Consider the following 27,353-nt stretch of genomic DNA (forward strand, 5'->3'; position numbering starts at 1 on the left):
TACATTGTATTGAATTCTCCTTTTCTGCAAGCTAATACTGTTTCTTATGATATTATCTTTATTAGCAGTAGAATTAATAAATATCCTATGTATGATTGTATATTAGACCTGGGAAAACCTTTACTTTGTAGTATTATCTGAAGTATTCCCAGTACGCCAGTCTCTACCCCAAATTAGGGGCAGGATTTTGGTGTAGATTTCTTATAATCTCCAGAATATAGCCATGAATTTAAGCTTGGAAAGGTTCACATTCAGACAACAAGGAAAGATCTTTGGATTATGCTTGTATAACTGTGCTACGTAGTGCTGGCTCTGAGCTTCTAAAGTCTCGATCTCATGAGGTGTCAGTTTGAACTTGTCAAATTTCCCCACAACTGCTTACCTAAACACCATCCTATTCTTAGATACTTGTCAATCTGGTCTTGAATTATCTCTCTGCTTCCTCCTAGTCCTGACTGTTGGTAATTACTCCTATCCACCCAGCATTACCCACTCCGGTAAATACAGAGTACTTAGAACATTGAATTTTTTTTATTCCAAGCTAGTTAACATATAGTATAATAATGGTTTCAGGAGTAGAATTTAGTGATTTATCACTTACATGTAGCACCCAATGCTCGTCAGAGTAAGTTGGAACCCCTAATGCCTATTCACCCATTTAGCCCATCCTCCTACCCAACACCCCCTCCAGCAACCCTCAGTTTGTTCTCTGTATTTAAAAGTCTCTTGTGGTTTGCCTCCCTTTCTGTTTGTATCTTATTTTTCCTTCCCTTATCCTATGCTAAACTGTTTTGCTTCTTAAACTTCACATGAGTGAAATCATACGATATTTGTCTTTCTGTGACTGATGTATTTCACTCATCATAATACATTCTAGAACATTGAACTTTTGAGGTAAAAGAACCTTAGAGGGGCACCTGGGAGGCTCAGTCGGTTAAGCGTCCGACTTCAGCCCAGGTCGTGATCCCATGCTTTGTGGGTTTGAGCCCTGCATCGGGCTCTGTGCTGACAGCTCGTAGCCTGGACCCTGGTTTGGATTCTGTGTGTCCCTCTCTCTCTGCCCCCCCCCCTCACCACTCTGTCTCTCAAAATAAATAAACACTTAAAAATATTAAAAAAAAAGAACCTTAGAGATCATGAAGCTCAAACCTCTTAAATCCTCTTAATTTATTAGTTGAGACCCAGAGGAACCATAACTTATTTGAAGTCACACAATGACTCCAGACTGATGCTATATCACATCAGTAGTTCTAAGGGCTCCCAAGTTGTCAGATATGCGTTAGCCTAAAGCCAGTTTCCTAAAAGCATGTATACTATCTGTGCTATCTATTCAAAAGAAAGCAGCTAGAATTGTGTGGGATTATTTTCCTTCTGTAATTTTACTGAGTGCCTCCTTAAAGATCAAGATTTATAGGATACATCGCTGCCTTCATGAAAATCATAGTTTAATCATAGTAAATAATAGAATAGATGTATTCAACATTTATGAAGTGCTAGTAACAGAACTAACTTTTTAAAATATAAATAAGTGCAGAGTTTCTTTGAATGTGGCCTGAGGGTCAATAGGAGTCCCTGAGACCTTATTGAAGTCTCAGCAGATTCTAAACTATTTTTATAATAATACCAGAATGGTATTTGTCTTTCTTATTCTCATTTTCTCATGAGTGTAAAGTGATATTTTCTAAGGCTACAATAATGTAATGATAACATCAGTCTAGTGGCTAATGATGTGTGCTTGTGTATTCTCATGTATTAAACATTTGTAGTATTAATTTCTAATTAGAGTCTATATATACCAGTACCAATACATATAACCCACTTGAACAAAAAACCTTTGGGGTCCTCAACACTATGAAGGGCTACTGAGAATAAAAACTTGAGAACTTCCTTATTAATTTTTTTTTCCAAAAAGTCCCTATGCGATTGATGTTATTATCTCTGACTTACAAATGGCAAAACTGTTTTAGGAAGAGTAGTCACAAGTATCTTATTCAAAGATAATTCATCAATTCTCAAATGTTATCAAGATTTTTATCAAAACCAAAAGCATAATTTTAAAAATCTATAAGCAGAAAATTAAATTATACAAATAATCCATTTTATAATTTTAGCCATGTTATGAAATTATATCTTATACATACAACCATGTTTTATAGTCCATCATTTTTTTTTATATATGAAATTTATTGACAAATTGGTTTCCATTCAACACCCAGTGCTCATCCCAAAAGGTGCCCTCCTCAATACCCATCACCCACCCTCCCCTCCCTCCCACCCCCCATCAACCCTCAGTTTGTTCTCAGTTTTTAACAGTCTCTTATGCTTTGGCTCTCTCCCACTCTAACGTCCTTTTTTTTTTTTTTTTTTTTTTTTTTTCCTTCCCCTCCCCCATGGGTTCCTGTTAAGTTTCTCAGGATCCACATAAGAGTGAAACCATATGGTATCTGTCTTTCTCTGTATGGCTTATTTCACTTAGCATCACACTCTCCAGTTCCATCCACGTTGCTACAAAAGGCCATATTTCATTTTTTCTCATTGCCACGTAGTATTCCATTGTGTATATAAACCACAATTTCTTTATCCATTCATCAGTTGATGGTATAGTCCATCATTTTAAAGCATGTTGTCATTGCATTTAAAAATTATATGGAGTTTTTCTTGTCTTTTTCGAGTGATTTTATTCTTGATTTTTAAAAATTGATCCTGGGGGCGCCTGGGTGGCGCAGTCGGTTAAGCGTCCGACTTCAGCCAGGTCACGATCTCGCGGTCCGTGAGTTCGAGCCCCGCGTCGGGCTCTGGGCTGATGGCTCAGAGCCTGGAGCCTGTTTCCGATTCTGTGTCTCCCTCTCTCTCTGCCCCTCCCCCGTTCATGCTCTGTCTCTCTCTGTCCCAAAAATAAATAAACGTTGAAAAAAAATTTTTTAAAAAAATAAAAATTGATCCTTAGGAGTTCTGCTTTGACCATGTTGAATTATTTTCTTATGTAGTTGAAATATAGATTTTAAAATTCAAACTAAGTAACACTAACAGATTCATGGGACTTTATAGTAAGCTGGGGAGAACTTTAGTTTATCGCCTTACTGAAGAGAAACTGAGTCTCAGAAAAATGAAGTGACTTGTTTAATGAATAATTTCTTGGTAGGATCACAAAGATCGCCTATCTAAGTCTTATTGATCTTTTTTTTTTTCTTTACGTTTTACTTTTTCTAGGTCATAAATTATGTCTGGGTGAAGATGGGGGTATGTGTTAAGTTAATAAGCAGTATTAAAAATGCCATTTTTGCATCATCATTCATCAAATTTCTCTGGTTAAAGCCCAACTGTTTTCCTTGTTTCTCTTCTGCCCTCCTCTGCTTTCTCCTTCCCTGCCCTCCTCATCCTTCTCCCTCTCCCCTCGTGCCCTCCTCTCTTCCTCCCTTCCCTTTGCTTCCCTTTCCTACTCTACCCTTCCTTTCTCTTCTCTCCTCTCTTCCCTCCTTCTCCTATTTCTCCTTCTTCTTTCTCTCTCGCTCTCTTTTTGATATATGTCTACCTTATATTTCCAGAAATAATCCAGTGGCATCTCACATAAATGTACCACTTTCTTATTGCAACTCAGACTGCAATTGTGATGAAAGTCACTGGGAACCTGTCTGTGGAGCCAATGGAGTAACTTACATGTCACCTTGTCTAGCAGGTTGCAAATCTTCAAGTGGCAATAAAAAGTCTATAGTGAGTATTTGTTTTTACTTTCTCTTCTCTCCTTGATCAAAATCACATATTTGGTTTACCTATTACTTATCAAATCTTTCTGAAAGTGAAGTCTCCAGTAAAAAGATAAAAGAAAAAGACTCCCAGTATTGTCTGTCATTGTGATAGCTGTGGGGTTGTGTTTAACCTCCAATAAAATCCTGTTTGAAACACAAATGGGTTTTTCTGTTGCTTGAATTCTCATTGAGATTATTCCTACTTTCCCCCTTGAATTTATGAGAATATGACTGGAATTTAAATGCATTTAAGATCTCTAGGAAGCACTTCATTTGACTAATTAGATTCAATTAGGGTTACTTTATCCTCTACCCTTCAGAAGTTAGGGGAAAGTTCTGACCCAACAATTTGTCAGTACTTTCTGCCTTTCCAGTACAACAATCTATATGCAAAATTGCCTTTAGGCTCACCACCCTTTTGACTTTCCAAAAAATTAATCAAGGCTTCATGCTCACTTGACTATCCAATTCTTGGCTTCCAATTTTCATATCTCCAAGGGCAGCACTTCTATTCAGTATAACTTAGTCATTTGCCTACCTATTCCAGACAACTTCCATAGAAATACCATATCCTTCTTCACTTAAAATATTCCCTTCCATGCAAACTATGGATTCTCCCTAATTCTCTGGGTTAATTTCCAATAGTTGGGGATCAGGTATTCTACTTACAATCTACTGAGTACTCACAAAGTTGGGAGCCATTTTCTTATCACCAACATTAGCAATATAATCAGCTTATGATCAATCATTGCCCTCTTCCACACATTTCTGTCTTTGATTTTCAAACTTTTTCCATCTTTTCCTTGTCCATAACCCTACTAATTGTATTATTGAAGGGTACTGAGAATTTGAAGAATAAAGCACCCAGAGTCTTTGAAGCCAGGCCATAAATTAACATCCAAGGACTATACTTAAAAACCCCTATTTTATATTCATGGCTCTAGTGCTTTTCACTGAGAATGCCCTGTTTAATCCATGGTCCCACTTGGCCCCTTAGTGAAGGCCTGGAAGAGACATGATGTTAGAATCCTAAAGAGAACTCTGTGTACTGTGGAGACATTTTCTTAATACTGGCATGACTATAACATTTGGGGATTACTGGGGAGTTCTTTTACCAAATCCTTAGTAAGAAATCATCCCTTCCTAATTACTCAAAATAACGTCCTTTGTACCTGAGTTTGGTTATATTGGTCAATAGGCTTGATACATAAAGGATTCCTCCATATTATTCCTAGTGAAAAAGTAAAGTTTGATCATCAGATAAGTACTGATTCAAATTCTCTTCCAATTCCTTCTTCAATAAATAGTCTAGAGTACTAAGAAGTTTAAGCTTAAGTGAATTGCTTTTTTTTTTTAGCCTAGCCTTAAAACAGGATTTATTTAAGCCACCTATATAAATAAACTGCCTGCCAAATCAAATCTCTAAAATCATTTGTTCCTAAGATTTCTTCTCCTATGCTCTATTCATTAGGGTATTCTGTTGTGTTGAACCTCCCCTGTGATAACATCATCTATCCTCTAATCTGTCATTATGTTCTTGGATGTTGTGTTTGCTGTACAAAGTAGTTCCAGTATGCCTGCATAGTTCCTATTCCCCTAGATTCTGCCCCAATTCTAATGGGTAGCTCCAGGTTTTGCCCCCCACAAAACTATATTTTCTGGATTCTCTGAGTAGCCTCTCCCCAGAAGATGTTTCTGACACTTAGTAGGATTGTTAAGGAGAGTAACTAGATGTTTTATAGAAAGTAAAAGTGACTGGGAGAAAATTATTTAAAAGAATTTATATTAATGAGAAATTATTTACAGAGTTTCAAACATTAATTTTTCTATTCTTTTCTAATTTTTAAATTAGGAATGAGTTAAATGTTAATAGTGAATAGATTTTTTTCTAGAGTAATAGAGGAAACAATTTTGCCTTTCATCTATTAAACAACTGTATGTTTTAAAAACTAAACATTTTAGCTTGATGGGTGAGACTTCTTTAGCTATAATGAAATGATTTATAACCCAGTCATAATTTACAAATATATTCTGTAATATCTCAACAACTATTTTTTAGGTGTTTTATAACTGTAGTTGTGTGGAAGTAACTGGTGTCCAGAACAAAAATAATTCAGTGAATTTGGGTGAATGCCCAAGAGACAATCATTGTACAAAAAAATTTTATATTTATGTACTGGTGCAAGTCTTGAATTATTTTTTCTCTTCATTGGGAAGCACCCCAACTATCATGCTGGTTTTTAAGTAAGTATGACTTTTTAAAAGCACTTTAATGTATATTTAGACAATAAACACACCTAATAATGTACATATTTTCCATAATATATTAGGAACATGAAGTTATATTTTGTTACATTTTAATTTTCTAAGAATGCATTTTCTTAGGATTATTGTGATACTCCAATGCCATAATGAATGATAAAAAGATTTCATATTTTCTCCTCTTATGAAGAATTTTGTGACATGGAGTGACTGAAAATCACTTCAATTCTGAAAAAAAAATCCATGTTGTGATTCTAAAAGAACTTCTAATTTTGAGATGCCTTACACCAGGATAAGCCTGTCAGAGTGAATCAACCATTGATTTAATTGAAAGAAAACATTTGGGAGCCAGACTGTGTAATGTAAACCATCTACAATATTCTAAAGTTTTCATATACCCTCAAAATTGCTTTTGACTTGGTCTCTCAATTACCCTCATAGATAAGAAAAAAATGTATGAGCAGAATTCATTCCTTTTTTCACTCATTAGACTAATACTTACACCATGCTTGAAGAATATTCAATGGTGAATAAAACAGATACACATTAGAATATTACAGGAAATAATGATGTAAGAAAAATAAGTTTAAAAATAAATACATAATTAGAAACTGTCATTAGTACTAGTAAGGAAAAAGAACAACATTAAAGAAAATAAAGAGGAAAACCTAATTGAGGATTGAAGTGAGGGGCAGTGAGAAGAGGACTCAGAGACTTCTCAAAAAAAGCAACATTGAATCCTAAAGTCTAAAGAATAGGTTAACATTAGCCAAATGAAGAACTTTATAGAAAAAGAGCATCAGTGCCAATTCTTCAAGACCAGAAAGAACTGGAGTGTTTGAGTTGGTTGGAACATACTGGGTGAGAGGGCTATGACATAAGATAAGATTGGAGAGTTAGGAAGGGAGAAGATCACACAGACCATGTTGATGAAGTTAATTGTTCAGTTACCTAAAACTGAAAACATATTAAAACTTGCATGCATATCTCAAAAATATACAGGTGTAAATATGGTAACCTGGGTTAACATCCAAATTATACTTTTAGGACCTAGGTAGTTAACCACAAGTTCACTGTCAGCCAACAACATGACATGGAAGGGAAAGAAAACAAATGTGATAAGTTGTGTTAAAATGAATATACATGAGTAGACAGAATCTATAATTGTTTAAATTTTATTCTTACCCCAAATCTTGTTAAATTATTTATGCTAATTTGTTCTACAGCTATGTCTCCACCTTAATATAAAATGTCTACTCAAAAACAGAACTCTTCCATATTTGCCAAATTACACATTAATTATCAGGAAAAAAAAACTCCCTCAAAATTCTGCATTAGCTTTATCTAAGTCTTAGCTTTTTAAAAAAAATGTTTTAGTGCTTTATTTTTTAATTTTTTTAAATGTTTATTTATTTTGCAGAGAGAGAGAGAGAGCAGGGGGAGGGGCAGAGAGAGAGGAAGACACAGAATCTGAAGCAGGCTCCAGGCGCTGAGCTGTCAGCACAGAGCCTGATGCGGGGCTCTAACCCATGAACCATGAGATCATGACCTGAGCTGAAGTCGGACACTTAACCGACTGAGCCACCCAGGTGCCCCTAAGTCTTAGCTTTTTAATTTAAAATCTTTGCAGAGTGAATAGAGGGTTTTCGAGAACACTGTTTCATCATTGATGACATTTATATTTTACCTTATTAAGTGGTTAAGATAAACATTACCATCAAAAACATTTACTGATCTCTCACCAGCCTTTAATTTTAATGAAAGAAAACTTTTGTGAAGCAGACTGTAGAATAAAAATATGAACTTCAGTCTATTAATGATTTTCCAATGCTTACATCATAAGGCTATTATTAAAACTAGACTAAGCAGGAATGATTATATTCACTCATTCATTATATTCATTTTGTGTGTCAGACACAATTCTAGGAGCTGAGACAGAACTATCAACATAAGTGATAAAGGCTCCTCTTTTACTAGCTTCCAGTGAGGGTGAAAGACTGGTAGGGTATAAAAGAAGAAACAATAAATAAGCAAGTAAATATGTAAAATAGAAGTATTAAGCACTAGGAAGAAAAATAACTCAGACTAAGAATATAGAAGTGGGGCAAATAAATGATAATAATTCAAATATTGTGCATTGGAATTCACTTGATAAGAGAGCACAATAAAAAATGAGGGTATAAGCTATGCTGATCTGGGTACAAGTGAAGAGCATGGTCCAGATAAAACATACCCTGTGGGTCACAGTAACAACTTTTGAGTTTATTCTAATTGTATTAAGAAGCCAGCAGAGCCATTAGGCATTAAAATTATACACCTGACTTATCCAATTGTAAGATGACTCTGGCTGTTGTGTGGAGATCAAGTTTTTGGGACTCAAGGATGGAATCAGGGAGAATGGAAGGCTTTGATAGTTCTTCACAGGATGGGAATTTGATTGAGGATAGTGATGGTAAAGGAATTAGAAAGTGATATCAGTTTGTCTTTGATCTGTTTTTAAAACCAAGTCAATAGTATTTGCTGATGGATTGAATGTGGCATGTAAGAAGAAAAATTTAAGGATGATCTCAAGGTTCTGGCTCAGCTCTGAGAAGATGGTGGTACTTTCAACAAACTGAGGCAGACTAAGGAAGGGTAGTTGAAGATAGTGGATAAGCAAGAATTTGTTCTATCCCTGTAAGTCTGAGATGCCTATTGATGAAATATTGGAGCTGGAGACATTAAATTTGGAATGAATAACACACAGATGTTATTTACAATCTTGGTAATGTTGAGACCTTCTAAAGATTGAATAAAGATAGAAATAAGATTCTAGAACCAAGACCCAGGCACTCTAATCTCATAAACCAAGAATAGGAGGAGAATCCATTGAAGGAAACTAGGAAAGAGATTCCATGAGGTTGGAGAGAAACCAAGAAGGTGTGTCATGGCAGTTAAAGATTAGGAAGTAATTGTTGGATTTCATTATGTACTTGTCACTAGATTTAACAAAAGTAATGCATAAAGATGGGAGGAAAGAAGGGCTGTTTTGCAAAGAACTAAGAGGAAATGCAAGAAGGGGAAGTGCAAATACTCAGGGAAAATCCTTCATATTAGTAATGTTATATAAAGAAGCAGAGAAGAGATGTGGTAAGCTAGCAAGGGTGTGGTGTCAAGATTTCTGTTTATGTTAGATATTATAGCATGCTTGTGTACTGATGAGAATTACCCAGTAGAGTTTAAGGAAATTGATGGTACAGGAAAGAAAGGGAACATGACAGGGGAAGGTGAAAGGGGATATGAACAAGTGCATGGAGTTTATTCTATAACAGAAAGGAATGTCTTCTATGTGAGTAAAAAAAAGTTACATGTTTAGCTTTACTCATACAAGGGTTTTGAAAGTTTGTTCTGATTGCGTCTACTTTTTCTGCTAAATAAAATGCAAGGTAATCAACTAAGAGAGAGGAGGAAAAAGAAGTAGCTTGAAATGAGATCAGAAAGTGGGAACTTGTAATCTTTAAGGTTGGGAGAATAAACTGGGAAAGTGGGCTAGTAAAATACAGTAGGATTGTACCAGAGGCCCTGGGGGGTTGTACTTATGAATTTAAAATGAGCTTAGTCAGAATGTTTGAATGATTTCCTCAACTCAGCACAGCTCTGGAGGGGTCGAATGAAAAAGGTAGGGGTTGGATGAAAGCATTTTTGCTTGCCTGGGACAATAACGGATGAGAGGGACATGAAAGTTTAAGGTATATGAAAGGAAGGATGATAATGAGAGAACATGGTAGGTAAGAAATTAGGCGGTGAAAATGGAGATGGGTGGGTACAAGGTGGAGGGTGGCAAGGTCCTGAAGAGCCCTGTGGATCTGAACTTTGTTGGAGTTGGTTTAGTGGATACAGTGAAGTTAAGAGGTGTTATGAAGAAGGGAGCTCAAAGCTGATAATTAGGGAAGCATGTACTGATTGGCATGACCATGCAGTGGGTGAGATAACCCCAAATGGGTGAAGAGGTCAAGAAACATGTAGGCCAGAGCTTTGAGAGGATGGTTTACATGGATTATTAAAATAACTACAAAGAGTGGCAGATATAGTTTTGGGAAAAAAATCACAGCCTAGTACTAAAATTGCCAAGGAATGATGCAGGGGTGGGGAGTGTTGTGCTAGTCCATAGATATTTCAGCCAGTAAGTTAGAGAATGATATATTAGAGTGGCACAATACTTGAGGGAAGTTAAAGGTCTTTCAGAGGAGGCACTAGGGTCTGCAGGTAGTAAAAAAACAAGGAAAGGAAAAGGCAAGAAGGACATCTATTCTTGAGGCCCAGTGAGACTGCAGGCTGTGAGAGAAAAACAGCCCCCACTTGAAAGAGTTGCATTGAAAGAGAACCATCAGGGGGAAGCCAGGCTTTGTTAGAACAAGAAAGTGAAAAATTTCCTAAGAACATATGATCTAAAGATTTTCCTGGTAACAAGGGATATAATGGAAGAGTTTGAGTGCCGTAAGAACAAGAGACTGGGTGTGATTAAAGAATGAACTAAACCATGTAGGAACCCAGGGACTCAGGAATATGGAAACTGATACTAAGAGAGGTTACATGATTTCTCCAAGTCACTTATTCAATATGAACCACCATTATCTCCTTATTCAAGAATAAGAACTAGCATGGAATGTCATAAGAGACACTTAGACATCTGTTGAATGACTAAGTCTGCTTATCTCTATGAACAAATACAGTCATCCAAACAGTTCAAATAAAAAAAAAAACCTTTGTATTAGTTAATCAAGTATTTCCATAGAAATGTTCCATAGAAACAGTCAACTCCTCCCTATCCTGCCATTACTGCTGGATAATTCATTTCACTTGAAATGTATTAGGCTATCACAGGTATGGTAGTGTCATCATCTCATTGGACACAGAAAAATGGAATGGTGGAAAGAAATTTCTAAATGGAAGAGTGAGTTAATTTCTAAAAGAGAGGATACAAATGTGCTTGCTCCCTTTAAAATGCCATTTACATACATTAGACACTAGAATACACAGGTATCTTTTTTGACCCTCCTGGTTATATTCCATGGCTTATGAATCATATTAGTGAACTTTGCTTTTAGCAGAAATGGCAGAAATAAGATGGTAAAAGAGTTCTTCTCCTCACACCAAGACCTCAATAAAAGCATCTGCTGTATCACGTGGCCTGTGTCAACTGAATGGGTCACAGGAGATCTGTTTCTTTGTAGGCATAATAAAGTCTGTTTCAATCACAAACTGATAGGATTTCAAAGGATCAATTGTGAAAATGCTAAACTGTCTTGAAATCTCAACATATTGAAAAATAAGAGAATAATAATTATTATCACTCATATGTTCCCGTTTTAAAACAACTGAAAGACAACTTGAAATGTCAGCCATTCACTTGAGGGTTTTCATTTGAACATGAAGAAAAATGCCACTGAGTGTTTGTTTGTTTGTTTGTTTGTTTGTTTGTTTGTTTATGAAAGAGTAAATAGGGGCAGAGAGAGAGAGGGAGGGAGGGAGGGGAAGAATCTTAAGCAGGCTCCATGCTCACCATGGAGCCTGATGCGGGGCTTGATCTCATGACCCTGGGGTCACGACCTGAGCTGAAATCAAGAGTCAGATGCTTAACTCACTGAGCCACCCAGGAGCCCCAAGAAATGTTTAAGTATTGAACTTGGTTTGGTATTTTGGAGATGTTTAATGTTTCTTTGCCCTTATTTTATTTCAGAAATGTTCAACCTCAGCTGAAATCCCTTGCAGTGGGTTTCCATTCACTAACTATACGAGCATTAGGTATGCTAAATATAGAGATTAAAAATTTAAGATATAAATTTTCATGCCAAAGCTCACAGACTTAATATAATTAATTTCCAATTATAAGAAATGTTTAGAAGTTACAATTCAAAATAATTTCTATTTTTGTTGTAAATAAAAAATGAGAGGAAAACTAAGTAACTTAAAAGAGAATTTGTTCATTCTAGTTAACGTCAAGGTTTAACTAGAACAAAGAGTCATCATATTTGTTTTACACTCTTTTTCACACAAAGATAAGTGATCCCCCAAGTTTCTCTACTTTTAGAATTAAGAATGTTACTTCCCATAGGCAAAGTGGAGGGCCTTCCTTCTACACAAAGACGTTAATGCCCAAAACAGCTTGGAAGTACTGGGTATCCGGTCAGGCTGAGATTGTGTGAAACAACAGGAGCAGACTTTTTGCTTTCCCTCTTCTCCAAGGCTGGGGACCCTAACCTTTATCAGAAGTTAAAAATGAGAGAGGAAATGGGAACTAAATGGTAGGACTGAACATCTGGGACTAAAGGAGTGTTCTGAACGAAAGAAAGCTCAGGAAGTAGTGTTTTATGTTGTTAAAGAGTAGGGCTGTAGACTCCAGAGGTTAGAGTCCTATTTCTAAATATTCAAATGAGGTGATTAGTACAAGATATAGGATATCGCCCTTTTCCCCTTGTTGTCATTTGCCATTTATACCACACAGATTTCCCTTGCTAGCTCAACAACTCCTAACTTAACTCCTGTGCAAGCCCCTTTGTAAGATGTATTAACATAATATGCTTATTCCTGGGAAGTAGGAAAAGAGCACCATTCCTCTAGGGATTGGGGTAGAAGACTGACCATGGCCTGGAGGCAGCCACTGATGGCAGAAGGAAAAGTAAGCGAGAGGGGCCAGTCCCTGGGATCCGTGCAAGCAAAAGGAAGAAACATAACTCTATGGCTAATTGCATTGGAGAAGTTGTACAGGAAGTATATTTGAGAAGGCCACAGATCCTTAAAGGTAGAAAGAGGAAATACAAAACACATGGAGAGAAGAAGATGGAGGTGCTGCAGGATTCCACTTAGTTCTCGACCCAGCCTTCCTTCTGTTCTTCTCTAATCTCACAGCTCTGTCTGTCCTAGAAGCTTCCTGCCTCCACATATGATGGAGATGCCTCACTCCTAGAAGCTAAGCCATAGAAGCTAGCAGATGAAATAGAATGTGGAAACAAGCACTCCTCCTTAGATTCTGAAATAAGATTGAGACTAGAGGAAATTATTCTAATGCCATAAAACAGAAAGCAAGGAATTTTACCATCCTAATAGAGCACATTATTTTGATGTGTCCAATATATGGTGCAATAGAACCTAACTGCTTTTATGGGGAGAAAAAAAGTGCATCCTGAGTAGTGAACTTTCACAAATAATTTTCTTGAATACAAAATATGTGTAAATTGTGAGGAGTCCATAGAGAATCATTAAACTGAAAAGGATAATAAAAAAATAATTTGAAGTTTTAAAATTCTAGTAATGACTTAAGACCAAGATTGTTACCTAAAACATTTAATGCATTAAGTTTGGTCAGTTTGGTCAGACTGGTGGTATTATATGGGGAAAATAAATTATTGGCATGCATTTTTCATTTTTCAAAGGGTGGCTGTAATTTGTGGAAAGCTGCAAATTTTTCACCCATTTTCTCAGTACCAGTTTTCCTCAGATATGTTTAGCCCAGACACCAGAATTTTGTCATCTCCGATTTTTCACTCTCAGAAAATTGAGACTAATTAAAAGTAAATGGAATTAATAAAATTTGTGAAATATGAATCACTACCACTTTTATGTAACAAAATAAAAATTGTCAGCCACTCATCAAAATACAAAAAGAACAAAGTAAAAACATGGCCACTTCAGTTCCACCATATGCAATATAGATCTCTACTGGCATGTCACTAAAATTTTATTCAAATTACTAGTCCTTTGAACTAGGAGTTTATCTCAGAGTTTATTAAAATAGCAGTAGGAATATATGGGCACTTCTTCTATAAGGCAGCATATGTATTTCTAAAAAGCTTTACATTCTGTAAAACTGTACACTACAAATAAAACCTGGGTTAGGCACAGACCACTAGACACCTAGGCATCATTGTCATCAGAACATTAACAGAAACAAAATTCAGCCACCAGCCCTAACTTGAACAGCCCATGCTCCTTCAGGAGATTTTAAAAATGTGCACAATCAATGGAGAGAAAATGCAGGATTGTGGGCTTTAATGACACCAACAAAGTGGAAGGGGAGCTCTAAGCCAAGAAAGGACAACCTGCCAAGATGCCTAGAATTCTGTGAAGCTGAGCCTGTGCTTGTCTGCGGAAGAAGAGCTAGTGTTGGCATTTACCTTCTAATTTTTTGTTTGTTTATTTAGTTTTGAGAAATTGAGCATGAGCCGTGGAGGTACAGAGAGAGAGAGAGAGAGAGAGAAAGAGAGAGAGAGAAAGAAAGAATCCCAAGCAGGCTCTACACTCTGTGCGGAGCCTGACACAGGGCTTGAATTGTGAGATCATGATCTGAGCAGAAATCAAGAGCTGGATGCTCAACTAATTGAGCCACCCAGGTGCCCCTACCTTCTAATTTTCTTAAAAATAGCGTACAAGACTCTCCTGACTTTGCAGTAATTGAGTTGAGAACATTTACCTTTCCCTGTGAAGTTATAATTCTACTCCCATTCCTCAGCTTTCCTTGCCTAAGAAAAATTATGTACGAACCAACATAACTTTCATATTTTACTCACAACATTCTCCTTTTCACCAGTCAGGCTTAAGTTACTTGGGAATCATAAGAACAGAGTGTACATGCGTTTAATGTTCCATCTTCTCTTCCCTATGTGTGGCGGGTGAGGTAGATAGCAGATATCTATGCTATTATATGTGATTTGAGCCTTTGAGATTCCTAACAGTCTCAATTATTGAGTAAATTTAGGTCAAAACAATGGAAGAGTGCTTTAAAATTTTCAACTTTTACTTAATCTAAAATGTATCAGTGTGGAATATCACATAGTTATGTTTGAAACATGTTCCTTGAATTGACCTTTTCTCATCTCATGTTGCAGGAGGAATTCCAGCTCCTATATATTTTGGGGCTCTGATTGATAAAACATGTATGAAGTGGTCTACCAGCAGCTGTGGGAAACGAGGGTTTTGCAGGTTGTATAACTCCAGATTATATGGGTAAGATGTCATAAATATATTTCTTGAATTGATTTTTTCCTCTGACTATATTAATTCCTAAAAGATGACATGTCATTTTCGGTATAATAATGATTATAAACACCATTTAATGAACTTTGTATTCATGTTGTATCAGGCAGCATGGTATCTCATTTTAATACTCTTAGCAACTGTAGGAGATGGATTTTTTTCCTTTTTCCTTAAATATGAAGAAATAAAGACTCAAAAAGAATAAGTAATTTGTTCAAAATCATACAGTAAATAACAAAAAGATCTGGGATTTGTACTCAGGTTTTTTTTTGTTGTTGTTGTTTCTAAAATCTCTCCTAATACTAAAGTATTAGTAAAAATACTTTATATCTACAAGTATTAGAAAAAAAAACTCTGGTAGAAATTAGTAAAAATTAGTAAAAATACTTTACATCTACAAGTATTAGAAAAAAAAAAAACTCTGGTAGAAATACTTTTAATTATCTAGGAAGCAGGAATGTGTTGCTCAGTATGATCCTAGCCCCTAAAACCACAGTAGAAAAAAAAAACAAAACTCTGTGTCCCAAAACTGAGGCAAAGTTCAAAGACAAAAGGTAAATTGGAAAAAGAAGGTGTAACTTATAACCATCGAATATATAAACCACATCTTTATCCATTCATCAGTTGATGGACATTTAGGCTCTTTCCATAATTTGGTTATTGTTGAGAGTGCTTCTATAAACATTGGGGTACAAGTGCCCCTATGCATCAGCACTCTGTATCCCTTGGGTAAATTCCTAGTAGTGCTATTGCTGGGCCATAGGGTAGATCTATGTTTAATTTTTTGAAGAACCTCCACACTGGTTTCCAGAGCGGCTGCACCAGTTTGCATTCCCACCAACAGTGCAAGAGGGTTCCCGTTTCTCCACATCCTTTCGAGCATCTATAGTCTCCTGATTTGTTCATTTTGGCCACTCTGACTGGCGTGAGGTGATATCTGAGTGTGGTTTTGATTTGTATTTCCCTGATGAGGAGTGACATTGAGCATCTTTTCATGTGTCTGTTGGCCATTTGGATATCTCCTTTGGAAAAGTGTCTATTCATGTCTTTTGCCCATTTCTTCACTGGATTTCTTGTTTTTGGGGTGTTAAGTTTGGTAAGTTCTTTATAGATTTTTGATACTAGCCCTTTACCCGATATGTCATTTGCAAATATCTTTTTCCATTCTGTCGGTTGCCTTATAGTTTTGTTGGTTGTTTCCTTTGCAGTGCAAAAGCTTCTTATCTTGATGAGGTCCCAATAGTTCATTTTTACTAGTAATTTAATTGCCTTGCCTTGAAGATGTGTCAAGTAAGAAATTGCTGCAGCTGAGGTCAAAGAGGTTGTTCCCTGCTTTTTCCTCTAGGGTTTTAATGGTTTCCTGTCTCACATTCAGGTCTTTCATCCATTTGGAGTTTATTTTTGTGTATGGTGTAAGAAGGTGGTCTAGTTTCATTCTTCTGCATGTTGCTGTCCAGTTCTCCCAGCACCATTTGCTAAAGAGACCGTCTTTTTTGCATTGGATGCTCTTTCTTGCCTTGTAAAAGATTAGTTGGCCATACATTTTTTGGTCCAATTCTGGGTTCTCTATTCTATTCCATTGGTTTATGTGTCTGTTTTTGTGCCAATACCATACTGTCTTGATTACACGTTTGTAGTAGAGGGTAAAGTCTGGGATTGTGATACCTCCTGCTTTGGTCTTCTTCTTCAATATTACTTTGGGTATTCAGGGTCTTTTGTGGTTCCATAACAATTTTAAGATCATTTGTTCTAGGTTTGAGAAGAATGCTGGTGCAATTTTGACTGGCATTGCATTGAATGTATAGATTGCTTTGGGTACTATCGACATTTTAACAATGTTTGTTCTTCCAATCCATAAGCAGGAAATCTTTTTCCATTTCTTTGTCTCTTCTTCAAATTCCTTCATAAGCTTTCTATAGTTTTCAGCATATAGGTCTTTTATATCTTTGGTTAGGTTTATTCCTAGGTATTTTATGATTTTTGGTGCAATTGTAAGTGGGATCAGTTTCTTTATTTCTTTTTCTGTTGCTTCATTATTGGTGTACAGAAATGCAACTGATTTCTGTACATTGATTTTGTACCCTGCAGCTTTGCTGAATTCATGTATCAGTTCTAGGAGTCTTTTGGTGAAGTCTTTTTGGGTTTTCCTATGTAGAGTATCACGTGGTCTGTGAAAAGTGAAAGTCTGACTTCTTTGCCGATTTTGATGGATTTTATTTCATTTTGTTGTCTGATTGCTAATGCTAAGACTTCCAACACTATGTTAAACAACAGTGGTGAGAGTGGACATCCCTGTCGTGTTCCTGATCTCAGGGGGAAAGCTCTCAGTTTTTCCCCATTGAGGATGATATTAGCTGAGGGCTTTTCATATATGGATTTTATGATGTTTAAGTATGTTCCTTCTATCCCAACTTTTTTAGGGTTTTTATTAAGAAACCATGCTGTATTTTGTCAAATGCATTTTCTGCATCTATTGACAGGATCATATGGTTCTTATCATTTCTTTTATTAATGTGATATATCACATTGATTGATTTGTGAATATTGAACCAGCCCTGCAGCCCTGGAAAGAATCCCACTTGATCATGGTGAATAATATTTTTTATATGCTGTTGAATTCAGTTTGATAGTATCTTGTTGGGAATTTTTGCATCTATGTTAATCGGGGGTATTGGCCTGTAGTTCTCCTTTTTTGTGGGGTCTCTGTCTGGTTTAGGCATTAAGGTAACAGTGGCTTCACATAATGAGTCCAGAAGTTTTCTTTCTATTTCTATTTTCTGGAACAGCTTGAGAAGGATAGGTATTAACTCTGTTTTAAATGTCTGGTAGAATTCCCTAGGGAATCCATCTGGTCCAGGACTCTTATTTGCTGGGAGATTTTTGATAACTGATTCAATTGCTTCACTAGTTATGGGTCTGTTCAAATTTTATGTTTCTTCCCATATGAGTTTTGGTAGTGTGTGGGTGTCTAGAAAACTGTCCGTTTCTTCCAGGTTTTCCTATTTGTTGGCATATAGCTTTTCATAGTATTCTCTGATAATTCCTCATATTTCTGAGGGATTGGTTGTGATAAATCCATTTTCATTCATGATTTTATCTATTTGGGTCTTCTCTCTTCTCTTTTTAGAACTCTGGCAAGGGGTTTATCAATTTTGCTTATTTTTCTTTTTAAAAAATGTTTAAAATGTTTTTATATTTTTGAGACACAGAGACAGAGCATGAGCAGGGAAGGGGCAGAGAGAGAGGGAGACATAGAATCCGAAGCAGGCTCCAGGCTCTGAGCTGTCAGCACAGAGACTGATGCAGGGCTTGAACTCATGGACTGGTAGATTGTGACCTGAGCTGAAGTTGGACGCTTAACCGACTGAGCCACCCAGGTGCCCCACTTATTTTTTCAAAAAAACAACTCTCTGTTTCATTGATCTGTTCTACAGGTTTTTTTTTTTTTTGGATTCCATATTGTTTATTTCTGCTCTGATATTTATTATTTCTCTTTTTCTATTGGGTTTGGGGTTTCTTTGTTGTTCTGCTTCTAGTTCCTTTAGGTATGCTGTTAGATTTTGTATTTGGGATTTTTCTTGTTTCTTGAGATAGGCCTGGATTGCAATGTATTTTCCTTTTAGGACTGCCTTAGTTGCATCCCAAAGGGTTTGGATTGTTGTGTTTTCATTTTCATTTGTTTCCATATACATTTAAATTTCTTCTTTAATTGCCTTGTTGACCCATTCATTCTTTAGTAAGATGTTGTTTAACCTCCATGCATTTGGAGGTTTTCCAAACTTTTTCCTGTGGTTAATTTCAAGTTTCGTAGCATTGTCATCTGAAAGTGTGCATGGTATGATCTCAATTATTTTATATTTACTGAGGGCTGTTTTGTGACCAAGTATGTAATCTATCTTGGAGAATGTTCCATGTGCACTTGAGAAGAATGTATATTCTGCTGCTTTAGGATGAAAAGTTCTATATATATCCGTCAAGTCCATCTGGTCCAGTATACTAGTCAGGGACACTGTTTATTCACTGATTCTCTGTAAAGATGATCTGCCCATTGTTGTAAATGGAATATTAAAGTCCCTGCAATTACCACATTCTTACCAATAAGGTTTATGTTTGTGATTAATTGTTTTCTATATTTGGGTGCATCCGTATTCCGTGCATAAACATTTATAATTGTTAGCTCTTCTTGATGGATAGACCCTGTAATTATGATATAATGCCCTTCTTCCTCTCTTGTTAGAGTCTTTAGTTTAAAATCTATTTTTTTCAGATATAAGTATGACTATTCTAACTTTCTTTTGACTTGCAATAGCATGATAGATGGTTCTTCATCCCCTCACTTTCAATATGAAGATGTTGTCAGGTCTAAAATGGGTCTCTTGTAGACAGTAAATAGATGGGTCTTTTTTTATCCATTCTGATACCCTGTGTTTTTTGACTAGAGCATTTAGTCCATTTACATTCAGTGTTATTACTGAAATATTGGGTTTAGAGTCCTTGTGTTATCTGTAGGTTTCATGCTTGTAGTGATGTCTCTGGTGCTTTACAGTCTACAACACTCACAGAGCCCCCCTTAAGATCTCTTGTAGGGCTGGTTTAGTGGTGATGAATTCCTTCAGTTTTTGTTTGTTAGGGAAAACCTTTATCTCTCCTTCTATTCGGAATGACAGACTTGCTGAATAAAGGATTCTTGGCTGCATATTTTTCCTATTCAGCACATTGAAAATTTCCTGCCACTCCTTTCTGGCCTGCCAAGTTTCAGTAGATAGGTCTGCTACTACCCTTATGTGTCTATCCTTGTAGGTTAACGCCTGTTTATCCTTAGCTGCTTTCAGAATTCTTTCTTCATCTTTGTATTTTGCCAGTTTCACCATGATATGTCATGCAGAAGATCAATTCAAGTTATGTCTGAAGGTAGTTCTCTGTGCCTCCTGGATTTCAGTGTCTGTTTCCTTCCCCTGATTGGGGAAGTTCTCAGCTATGATTTGTTCAAGCACACCTTTGGCCCCTTTCTCTCTCTTCTTCTTCTGGAACTCCTATGATACATATATTGTTCCATTTCATTGAATCCCTTAGTTCTCTAATTCTCCCCTTGTGATCCAGAATTTTTTTTATATCTCTTTTTCTCAGCTTCATCTTTTTCCATAATTTTATCTTCTATTTCACCAATCTCCCCCTCTGCCTCTTCAATTCTCACTGTCAACCACCTCTAGTTTATTTTGTACCTCATTTACAGCATTTTTAATTCAGCATGACTATTTTTTAGTTCCTTGATCTCTGCACCAATAGGTTCTCTGCTCTCTTCTATGCTTTTTTCAAGTCCAGAGATTAATCTTATGGCTGTTATTCTAAATTATATTCAGTTATACTGTTTATATCTGTTTTGAGCAATTCTTTAGCTGTCCTTTCTTCCTGGAATTTCTTTTGAGGAGAATTCTTCTGTTTCATCATTTTGGCTAGTTTTATGTCCCTTATGTGTTTTAAAAGCTTGTTATGTGTCTTGCGCCTCTGAGAACTACTATATTAAAGAGGGGTAATACACTGTCCAGGGCCTGGCCCTTCAGGAGATGTTTTTTGGAGAGTGTACTTGCTGTCTGTTGTTGTGAGTTTGGTTACTTTATCTCCCTACTCATAGTGATGTTTTGAACCCTTCACTAGGTGTGCTTTGATTTGTTCCTTGAAGTATCCCCAGAAAGGAAAACAAACAAACAAAAAACACACAGAAAATAAAAACACCCAAACACACGCATAAACAAAAAAACAAAAACAAAAAAACCCAAACATAAGCTACAAGTAAATAAAAGGGTGGAGGAGATACTGATGGAAGAGGCCTTATCCCATACAAAGAGAGAAATGACAAGGGAGGGGAAAAATAAAGAATAAAAATTGACCAGAAAAACTATATGGCTTAATCCAGAGAGAAAGAGTAAGAAAAATAAAGAAGGAGTAAGGGAAAAAGAAAAAGAAAATAAAGTTATCCATACAGAGAAACTGTAGGGCTTAATCCAGAGAGAGAGAAAGGAGAATAAAGAAAGAGATGTGGAACATGTATCAAGAGAATGGATTAAATATGTCTGTTTAAACAAGCCAACAACCAGAGTAACCAGACTAGAAGAGGGAAGAGATAAGAAGGAGAAAAGGAAAGAAGAATGTATCTATATAATAAGAATTGTCTGAGAATTAAATCAGGCAATGCAACAGCGCTGGTCTGGAGTAGGGGCCATCTGGTTCATCAGTATCAATCCCACTCCAATAGATACACAGTTATCAGGTGCGGAGGGGCGTGGTATGGTGTGCGCTGGCCTTGCCTCCACTGTGCCCCCCCCGCCCGGCTGTCTGTTGCTGAAGTCCCACCTTGTTGGTGATGAGGAGAAAATGGTGACACCCTAGTCTCTCCTCCATGGGCCAGGTGTCCCAAACCACTCTGTTTGAGCTGTCCTCACTGTGCTGCGGCTGCAAATGAGGCGTTTTGTCTTGCTCCGCCAACTCCTGTGTCCTGGTGCTTGGCTGGAATTCAAACTCCCGCTCTGTGCGCCCAGTACTGGGGAAGCAGCACTCCATGCTGCCCAATAGGTGGTCCCTAACTGGTGGGCACAGGCCAGGCAGCTGACCCCAGTCCCAGTCCGGAGAAAGCCCCTCAGTTAGAGATTGCCTCTTTCTCTGTCCCAGTCTGTGATTTTTTTTTCTTGTCTAGATACAGACCTATGCTTCCCCAGCTGCTCCTTCTCTTCCCTCTGTCTCTCTGCAGAAGGGGATCCCTCCCCTCGGTTCATTTTGTCTCTTCCAGTTCACAGTCACACACCTATGACCCATCAGGTTGTCCTGGTGGGTCCCTGGAAGCCACAGTCTCTTTTCCTCCTGGACTCTTGGAGTTCAAAGTCCTTTAGCTTCAACACTACTTTGTGAGATGAGGGAACTTTGGATCCCCCTACTTCTCCACAATGTTGGCCCCTCCTCCTAGAAAGGATCTTAAATACACATTGCCAAGTGAAAGAAGGCAGTCTAAGAAAACTACTACTTTCTGCCATGAAGTTTGCAATATTGCAGCCAGCTGGAGATAACTAACCCTCTTTAGAACTCTTAACACTTTGAAGCTCACTCAAGGCCCTTATCACTTTCCTTTTGGTCAGTTGTGTTCATTGCCTAAAGTACTTTGAAAAGTACTGCCTAGACATTGTCTAAAGTGGAATTTTAAAAAAGAGCAGTGTGTTCTCCAGTGAAGAAACAGCAAAACCTAGTCACCTTATGATTTTTTGGATTTAATATCTGAGGTAACCAGACAATTGTTCATTCATTTTATCTAGCATAAAAATAATGTAAACAATTCCTACTCCAAGAAGTAGAAATCTACATTATGATATCAATCCCTAACCTAAACCCAGTTTACTCAAGTTTTCTTAGCAACAGTTACATAATCAGAAACACATACTAATTTTTCTCAGTAACAATAGAAATTCTGAAAAGTTTAACATTGTTGTAGAACTACTTGACATAACCCAAGGATGAGACAAATATATTTGAAGGTTTAAAATATTTCTTTTATTATATGTGGGACACCACAACATTCTATTGTAATTTTAATAAATTTAAGCTTATATGGCTCAAAATTCTATAAATCCATTCAGCTTCAATTAAGCCTAATAATTGTTCAAATATTTTTTGTGTGTAAAGCTTGTCAATTAGTTAACAATGTCATGAGGCCAGTGAGTGTTTCCTAACCTACTAGGTCAGTGACAATCAGTCTTTCTTGTTCATTATAATCACATGAGGAGCTTTAAAAACTGCAAATATCTGTGTCCCATCTTCAGAAATTTTTATTTAATTGTTCAGGGACTGTGGCATGGGCATGGGATTTAAAAAAATCTCCTGGTATAATTCTAATGTGCAACCAAAGCTGAGAATCATAAGAATCGACCATATGTGCAAGATAATTTAATGTAGCTTTGTTAAAAACTTCCAGTAGGTGGGCTAGATTCCAAAATCTATAAATAACTCACTAAACTCCACATCCAAAAAACAAATAATCCAGTGAAGAAATGGGCAGAAAACACAAATAGACAGTTCTCTTAAGAAGATATCCAGATGGCCAACAGGCACATGAGAAGATGCTCCACATCACTCCTCATCAGGGAAATACAAATCAAAACCATAATGAAATGTCACCTCATGCCAGTCAGAGTGGCCAAATGAACAAGTCAGGAAACTATAGATACTGGAGAGGATGTGGAGAAACGGGAACCCTCTTGCACTGTTAGTGGGAATGCAAACTGGTGTAGCCACTCTGGAAAGCAGTGTGGAGGTTCCTCAAAAAATTAAAAATAGGTCTACCCTGTGACCCAGCAATAGCACTGCTAGGAACTTACCCAAGGGATACAGGAGTGCTGATGCATAGGGGCATTTGTACCCCAATGTTTATAGAAGCACTTTCAACAATAGCAAAATTACGGAAAGAGCCTAAATGTCCATCAACTGATGAATGGATGAAGAAACTGTGGTTCATATACACAATGGAATACTACTTGGCAATGAGAAAGAATGAAATCTGACCATTTGTATCAACATGGATGGAACTGGAGAGTGTGATGCTAAGTGAAATAAGCCATACAGAGAAAGACAGATACCATATGTTTTCACTCTTATGTGGATCCTGAGAAATGTAACAGAAGACCATGGGGGAGGGGAAGGCAAAAAAAAAAGAGAGAGGGATAGAGCCAAACCATAAGAGTCTCTTAAAAACTGGGAATAAACTGAGGGTTGATGTGGGAGGGAGGGGAAAGTAGGTGATGGGTATTGAGGAGGGCACCTGTTGGGATGAGCACTGGCATTGTATGGAAACCAATTTGACAACAAATTTCAAAAAAATAAATAAATAAAACTAAAAAAAAAAAAACAAAAAAAAAAAAAAACACTTCCACTAGGCCATACAGCATGGGCTGTGGATTGCATTTAGCCTATAAACTAAACTTTGGCTCCTGGTTCAATCTAAATGAATTCAATTTGATGATCTGTTAGTTAATTCATTTCCTTCATAGTCTCTTTCCATTACACATGAACTAATCCATCTTTGAGAAAGCTAAACATTCCAAGTATACCTTACTTTTATGGAAAGCATTTAGGTAGATCATTAATCATGCTTAGTTTCTGTGGCTTATATATTCCTTTTAAAATAATTTTAAAAACCCTCCTATGTATCAGTAAAAATAACCACTAGAATTGCTGACTGAATATTCTTATGTATAATTTCAAGTCCCATTTTTTTTTTCCTCTTAAGGTCTTCTGCATACTGGAGAACAACACTGTAAATTGTTTTAAATGACTGAAAATGGAAATTTAATTTCTTTCTCTTTTAACAGACATACCTACTTGGGCTTGATTGTGAGCTTAAGATTTTCAGCACTTATTCTGCTTGTTGTATTAATTTTCACTATGAAGAAAATATATCAAGGAAAAAATACCAAGGCATCAGAAAATGGAAGAAAAGATATGAATGAAGCAAACTTAGAACCCTTAAATAATGATGGATATTTTGTACCTTCTTCAGACAATGAAGCACATATGTAAGGAGAAGAAAAGAATATGTTGCTGTGTTTTACACTAACATTGTATTAAAGTAGTAGGATGTTATTTTGACCAGTTCTTGGTCTTTTCACTGAGAGTCCTCGCACTCTTCATTTATGAAGGTACAGAAAATCACCTATGAATTTGTCATAATGAACCAGACTATATATAAAAAGGAATGAGAGTACTCTTTGTTCAGGGTATGACTATGCATTTTAGGTGAACATTAATGCAGATGATCCATACAAATTTATAGTGAGAGGTATGGTTAATATGTAATAAAAAATTTTTGCCCAGGTAATTGTAACTCAATAAAACCAGTGACTAGAAAATAGAAGTAAAAAGGAAGGAGAAAAATAAATAACCTTAAAAAAAAGCCTAATACTTTTTTTTTTAAATCAGTTTGGCCCATGTTACTCAAACATGAAGTTAATGTGATGGAGGCTTTATACTATGATGACATCTGTCATTCATGTATTAAGTCATGTATTTCACAGACCTCATTAATTTATAATTTGAAATTGCATTTGACCATGAACCCCTGATGTATCCTCTTCCAACTTTCCATTAAAATACTAGTGAAGAAGTAGACATAATTGAGAATTTGCAAGCTATGATTGCCAGACAGCATATTACAGAATGTGTTAAGTTTCTTTCAGGCCCATGGAAGTGGATTAAGAAAACTGACATTAACTTGAGAAACCAAAGCCCATTACAAGGTGTATCGTCATTCCATTTGCCCCCTGGAAGACACGGAGTTTGTACCAGATAACTTACCAGCTGTTTCTCAATTACGTGTGTGTGTGTTTGTGTGTGTGTGTGTGTCTGTGTGTGTTTGTTTGTTTTTGGTGCACCAAGAGACAGCTTTCACAAATAAGATAAGGGTGGATGAGAACAAATGTTTGAATATTGTGTTTGTTAAGTGACAACAGCTTTATACTGACTGCTAAAAATTTGTAGTTTTTATACTCAATAAGGTTAAAGGACAATTTTTGGCATTGGAATAACCTGTAAAACTTTTTTTTAAAAGGAACCAGTTATGTACCCACCCCTAGAGATTCTGATTCAAAACAATTTTTCATGTATCCTAGACATCTCCTTTAAAAAAAAAAGTCTAAGGGCGCCTGGGTGGCTCAGTCGGTTAAGCGTCCGACTTCGGCTCAGGTCATGATCTCGCGGTCCATGAGTTCGAGCTCTGCGTCGGGCTCTGTGCTGACAGCTCAGAGCCTGGGGCCTGTTTCAGATTCTGTGCCTCCCTCTCTCTGACCCTCCCCCGTTCATGCTCTGTCTCTCTCTGTCTCAAAAAAAAAAAATAAACGTTAAAAAAATTAAAAACAATATTAAAAAAAAATTCTATATAGAGTCCCTGATAAAGAGATACAGAAAACCACAGGATAGGAGAAGGTATTCCCGAGTATGACAAAGTCACATAATATGATGCTTGCTAGAATCTGAGAATTAGCCTACCAGTTATGTATATTCAACTATTCTCAAACTGTAGCCCTGAGAAGATTTATTACTCCCACAAACAGAGATTTGGAAAAACCACCAACATGCTCAGTTACTATGTTACAAGTCTGGTGTGACCTTGTCTCAAAAAAAAGAGAAAATTATGAAGCTGTTTTTTAAAGCATTATAAAAAAAATAAAGGCAACATCTTGAATATTTATTCGACAATTTTTGAGTGTCAAATATATTTCAAGTATAAAATATCTGTCAAGCAAAATGAAATATAATAGTAAGCAAAACAAAACAAAACAAAGGACCCTATCTTGTGGAGCTTATACTTTAAAGGAAACAAACATTACCAATGTTATAAAATTAACTGTTATAAAATTATAAAATGATATAAATTAAAAGAATAAATTTATATTTATAAATGTGATATGTGCAGTGAAGGAAAAGAACATTAAAATATGCCTCAGATTATTTGATCTAGTTCAGAATCCAAGAATCCAGAATATTAATCCTTAATTCAATGACATTTATTAAACAGGAATACAAATCCTAGGGGAAAGCAGAGGGGAGTGGGAATTCTACAAAAATATGAATAAGGAAAGTTTGCAAGGGCACAAAATAATGCAAGGGTGTAATTAAGACACACATTGGATAAGGTTAAAAGAAGACAATGGCCAAAAAACCTTATCAATGATGAAATTGAATTTGAAAATTTGTGAAAATGTGGAGGAAAAAGATAAAAAAGCAAATTATGGAAAAAAGGTAGGTGATTTAGAAGTCAGATGGCAATTTAGAGGACAAACTAAAGCACCAACCTAGGAAATTAGATATATTTGAAGAGGAAATCAGATCTAGAAAAGAAACATTAAAAATTTAGTGGCAGAATGCCTTTCTGCTGTGAAGAGAGACTAAGACTTTTTATTTGCACCCTGTCTTTACATTCCCATCCATTTTCATGCAGGGGGAACTTTGACTATGATATTTCTTCCTTCTGAATTTTTTTCCACTTAATTAACTGCGTCTCAGCATTCAGATCTAGGCTCAATCACCATTCCTTCAGTGTCTCTGACTTCTCTGCTTAAAAGTCCTCCAATTATATTTGTAGCAACATAGGACTTAAAAAAATAGTGATTTTACATCTATTTATGATTTGTTAACTGTCTCCCTCACAGTCATATGCTCTAGGAAGGTAGAAATTGAACTCATTTTACCTATTTTATTTCCAGCATTCAGCTCAGTGTCCTACACATAGCTGGTGCTTTATCAATTATTTTTGAATGAAGGAATAAGTGAATGAATAAATGAACTCCAAAAATGCCA

At 36.4% G+C, this 27,353-nt stretch overlaps 1 protein-coding gene across 4 annotated transcripts in view; it reads left to right on the plus strand.

Moving 5' to 3' along the window:
• SLCO1B3 (solute carrier organic anion transporter family member 1B3) overlaps nt 1-24,670 on the plus strand; it is a 71,221-nt gene extending 46,551 nt beyond the window's left edge. For all 4 annotated transcript variants that reach the window (XM_030322168.1, XM_030322172.1, XM_030322169.1 and 1 more), the window contains 5 exons: nt 3,546-3,711; nt 5,806-5,990; nt 11,728-11,792; nt 14,873-14,990; nt 24,371-24,670. In XM_030322168.1, coding sequence (XP_030178028.1) covers nt 3,546-3,711; nt 5,806-5,990; nt 11,728-11,792; nt 14,873-14,990; nt 24,371-24,578 — 742 coding nt within the window. In that variant the 3' untranslated portion in view covers nt 24,579-24,670. The remainder of the gene's footprint in view (nt 1-3,545; nt 3,712-5,805; nt 5,991-11,727; nt 11,793-14,872; nt 14,991-24,370) is intronic.
• Nucleotides 24,671-27,353: the final 2,683 nt, after the last annotated feature.

The sequence above is a fragment of the Lynx canadensis genome, chromosome B4 (assembly GCF_007474595.2).
Source record: "Lynx canadensis isolate LIC74 chromosome B4, mLynCan4.pri.v2, whole genome shotgun sequence".
In the NCBI taxonomy this organism is placed as follows: Eukaryota; Metazoa; Chordata; class Mammalia; order Carnivora; family Felidae; genus Lynx; species Lynx canadensis.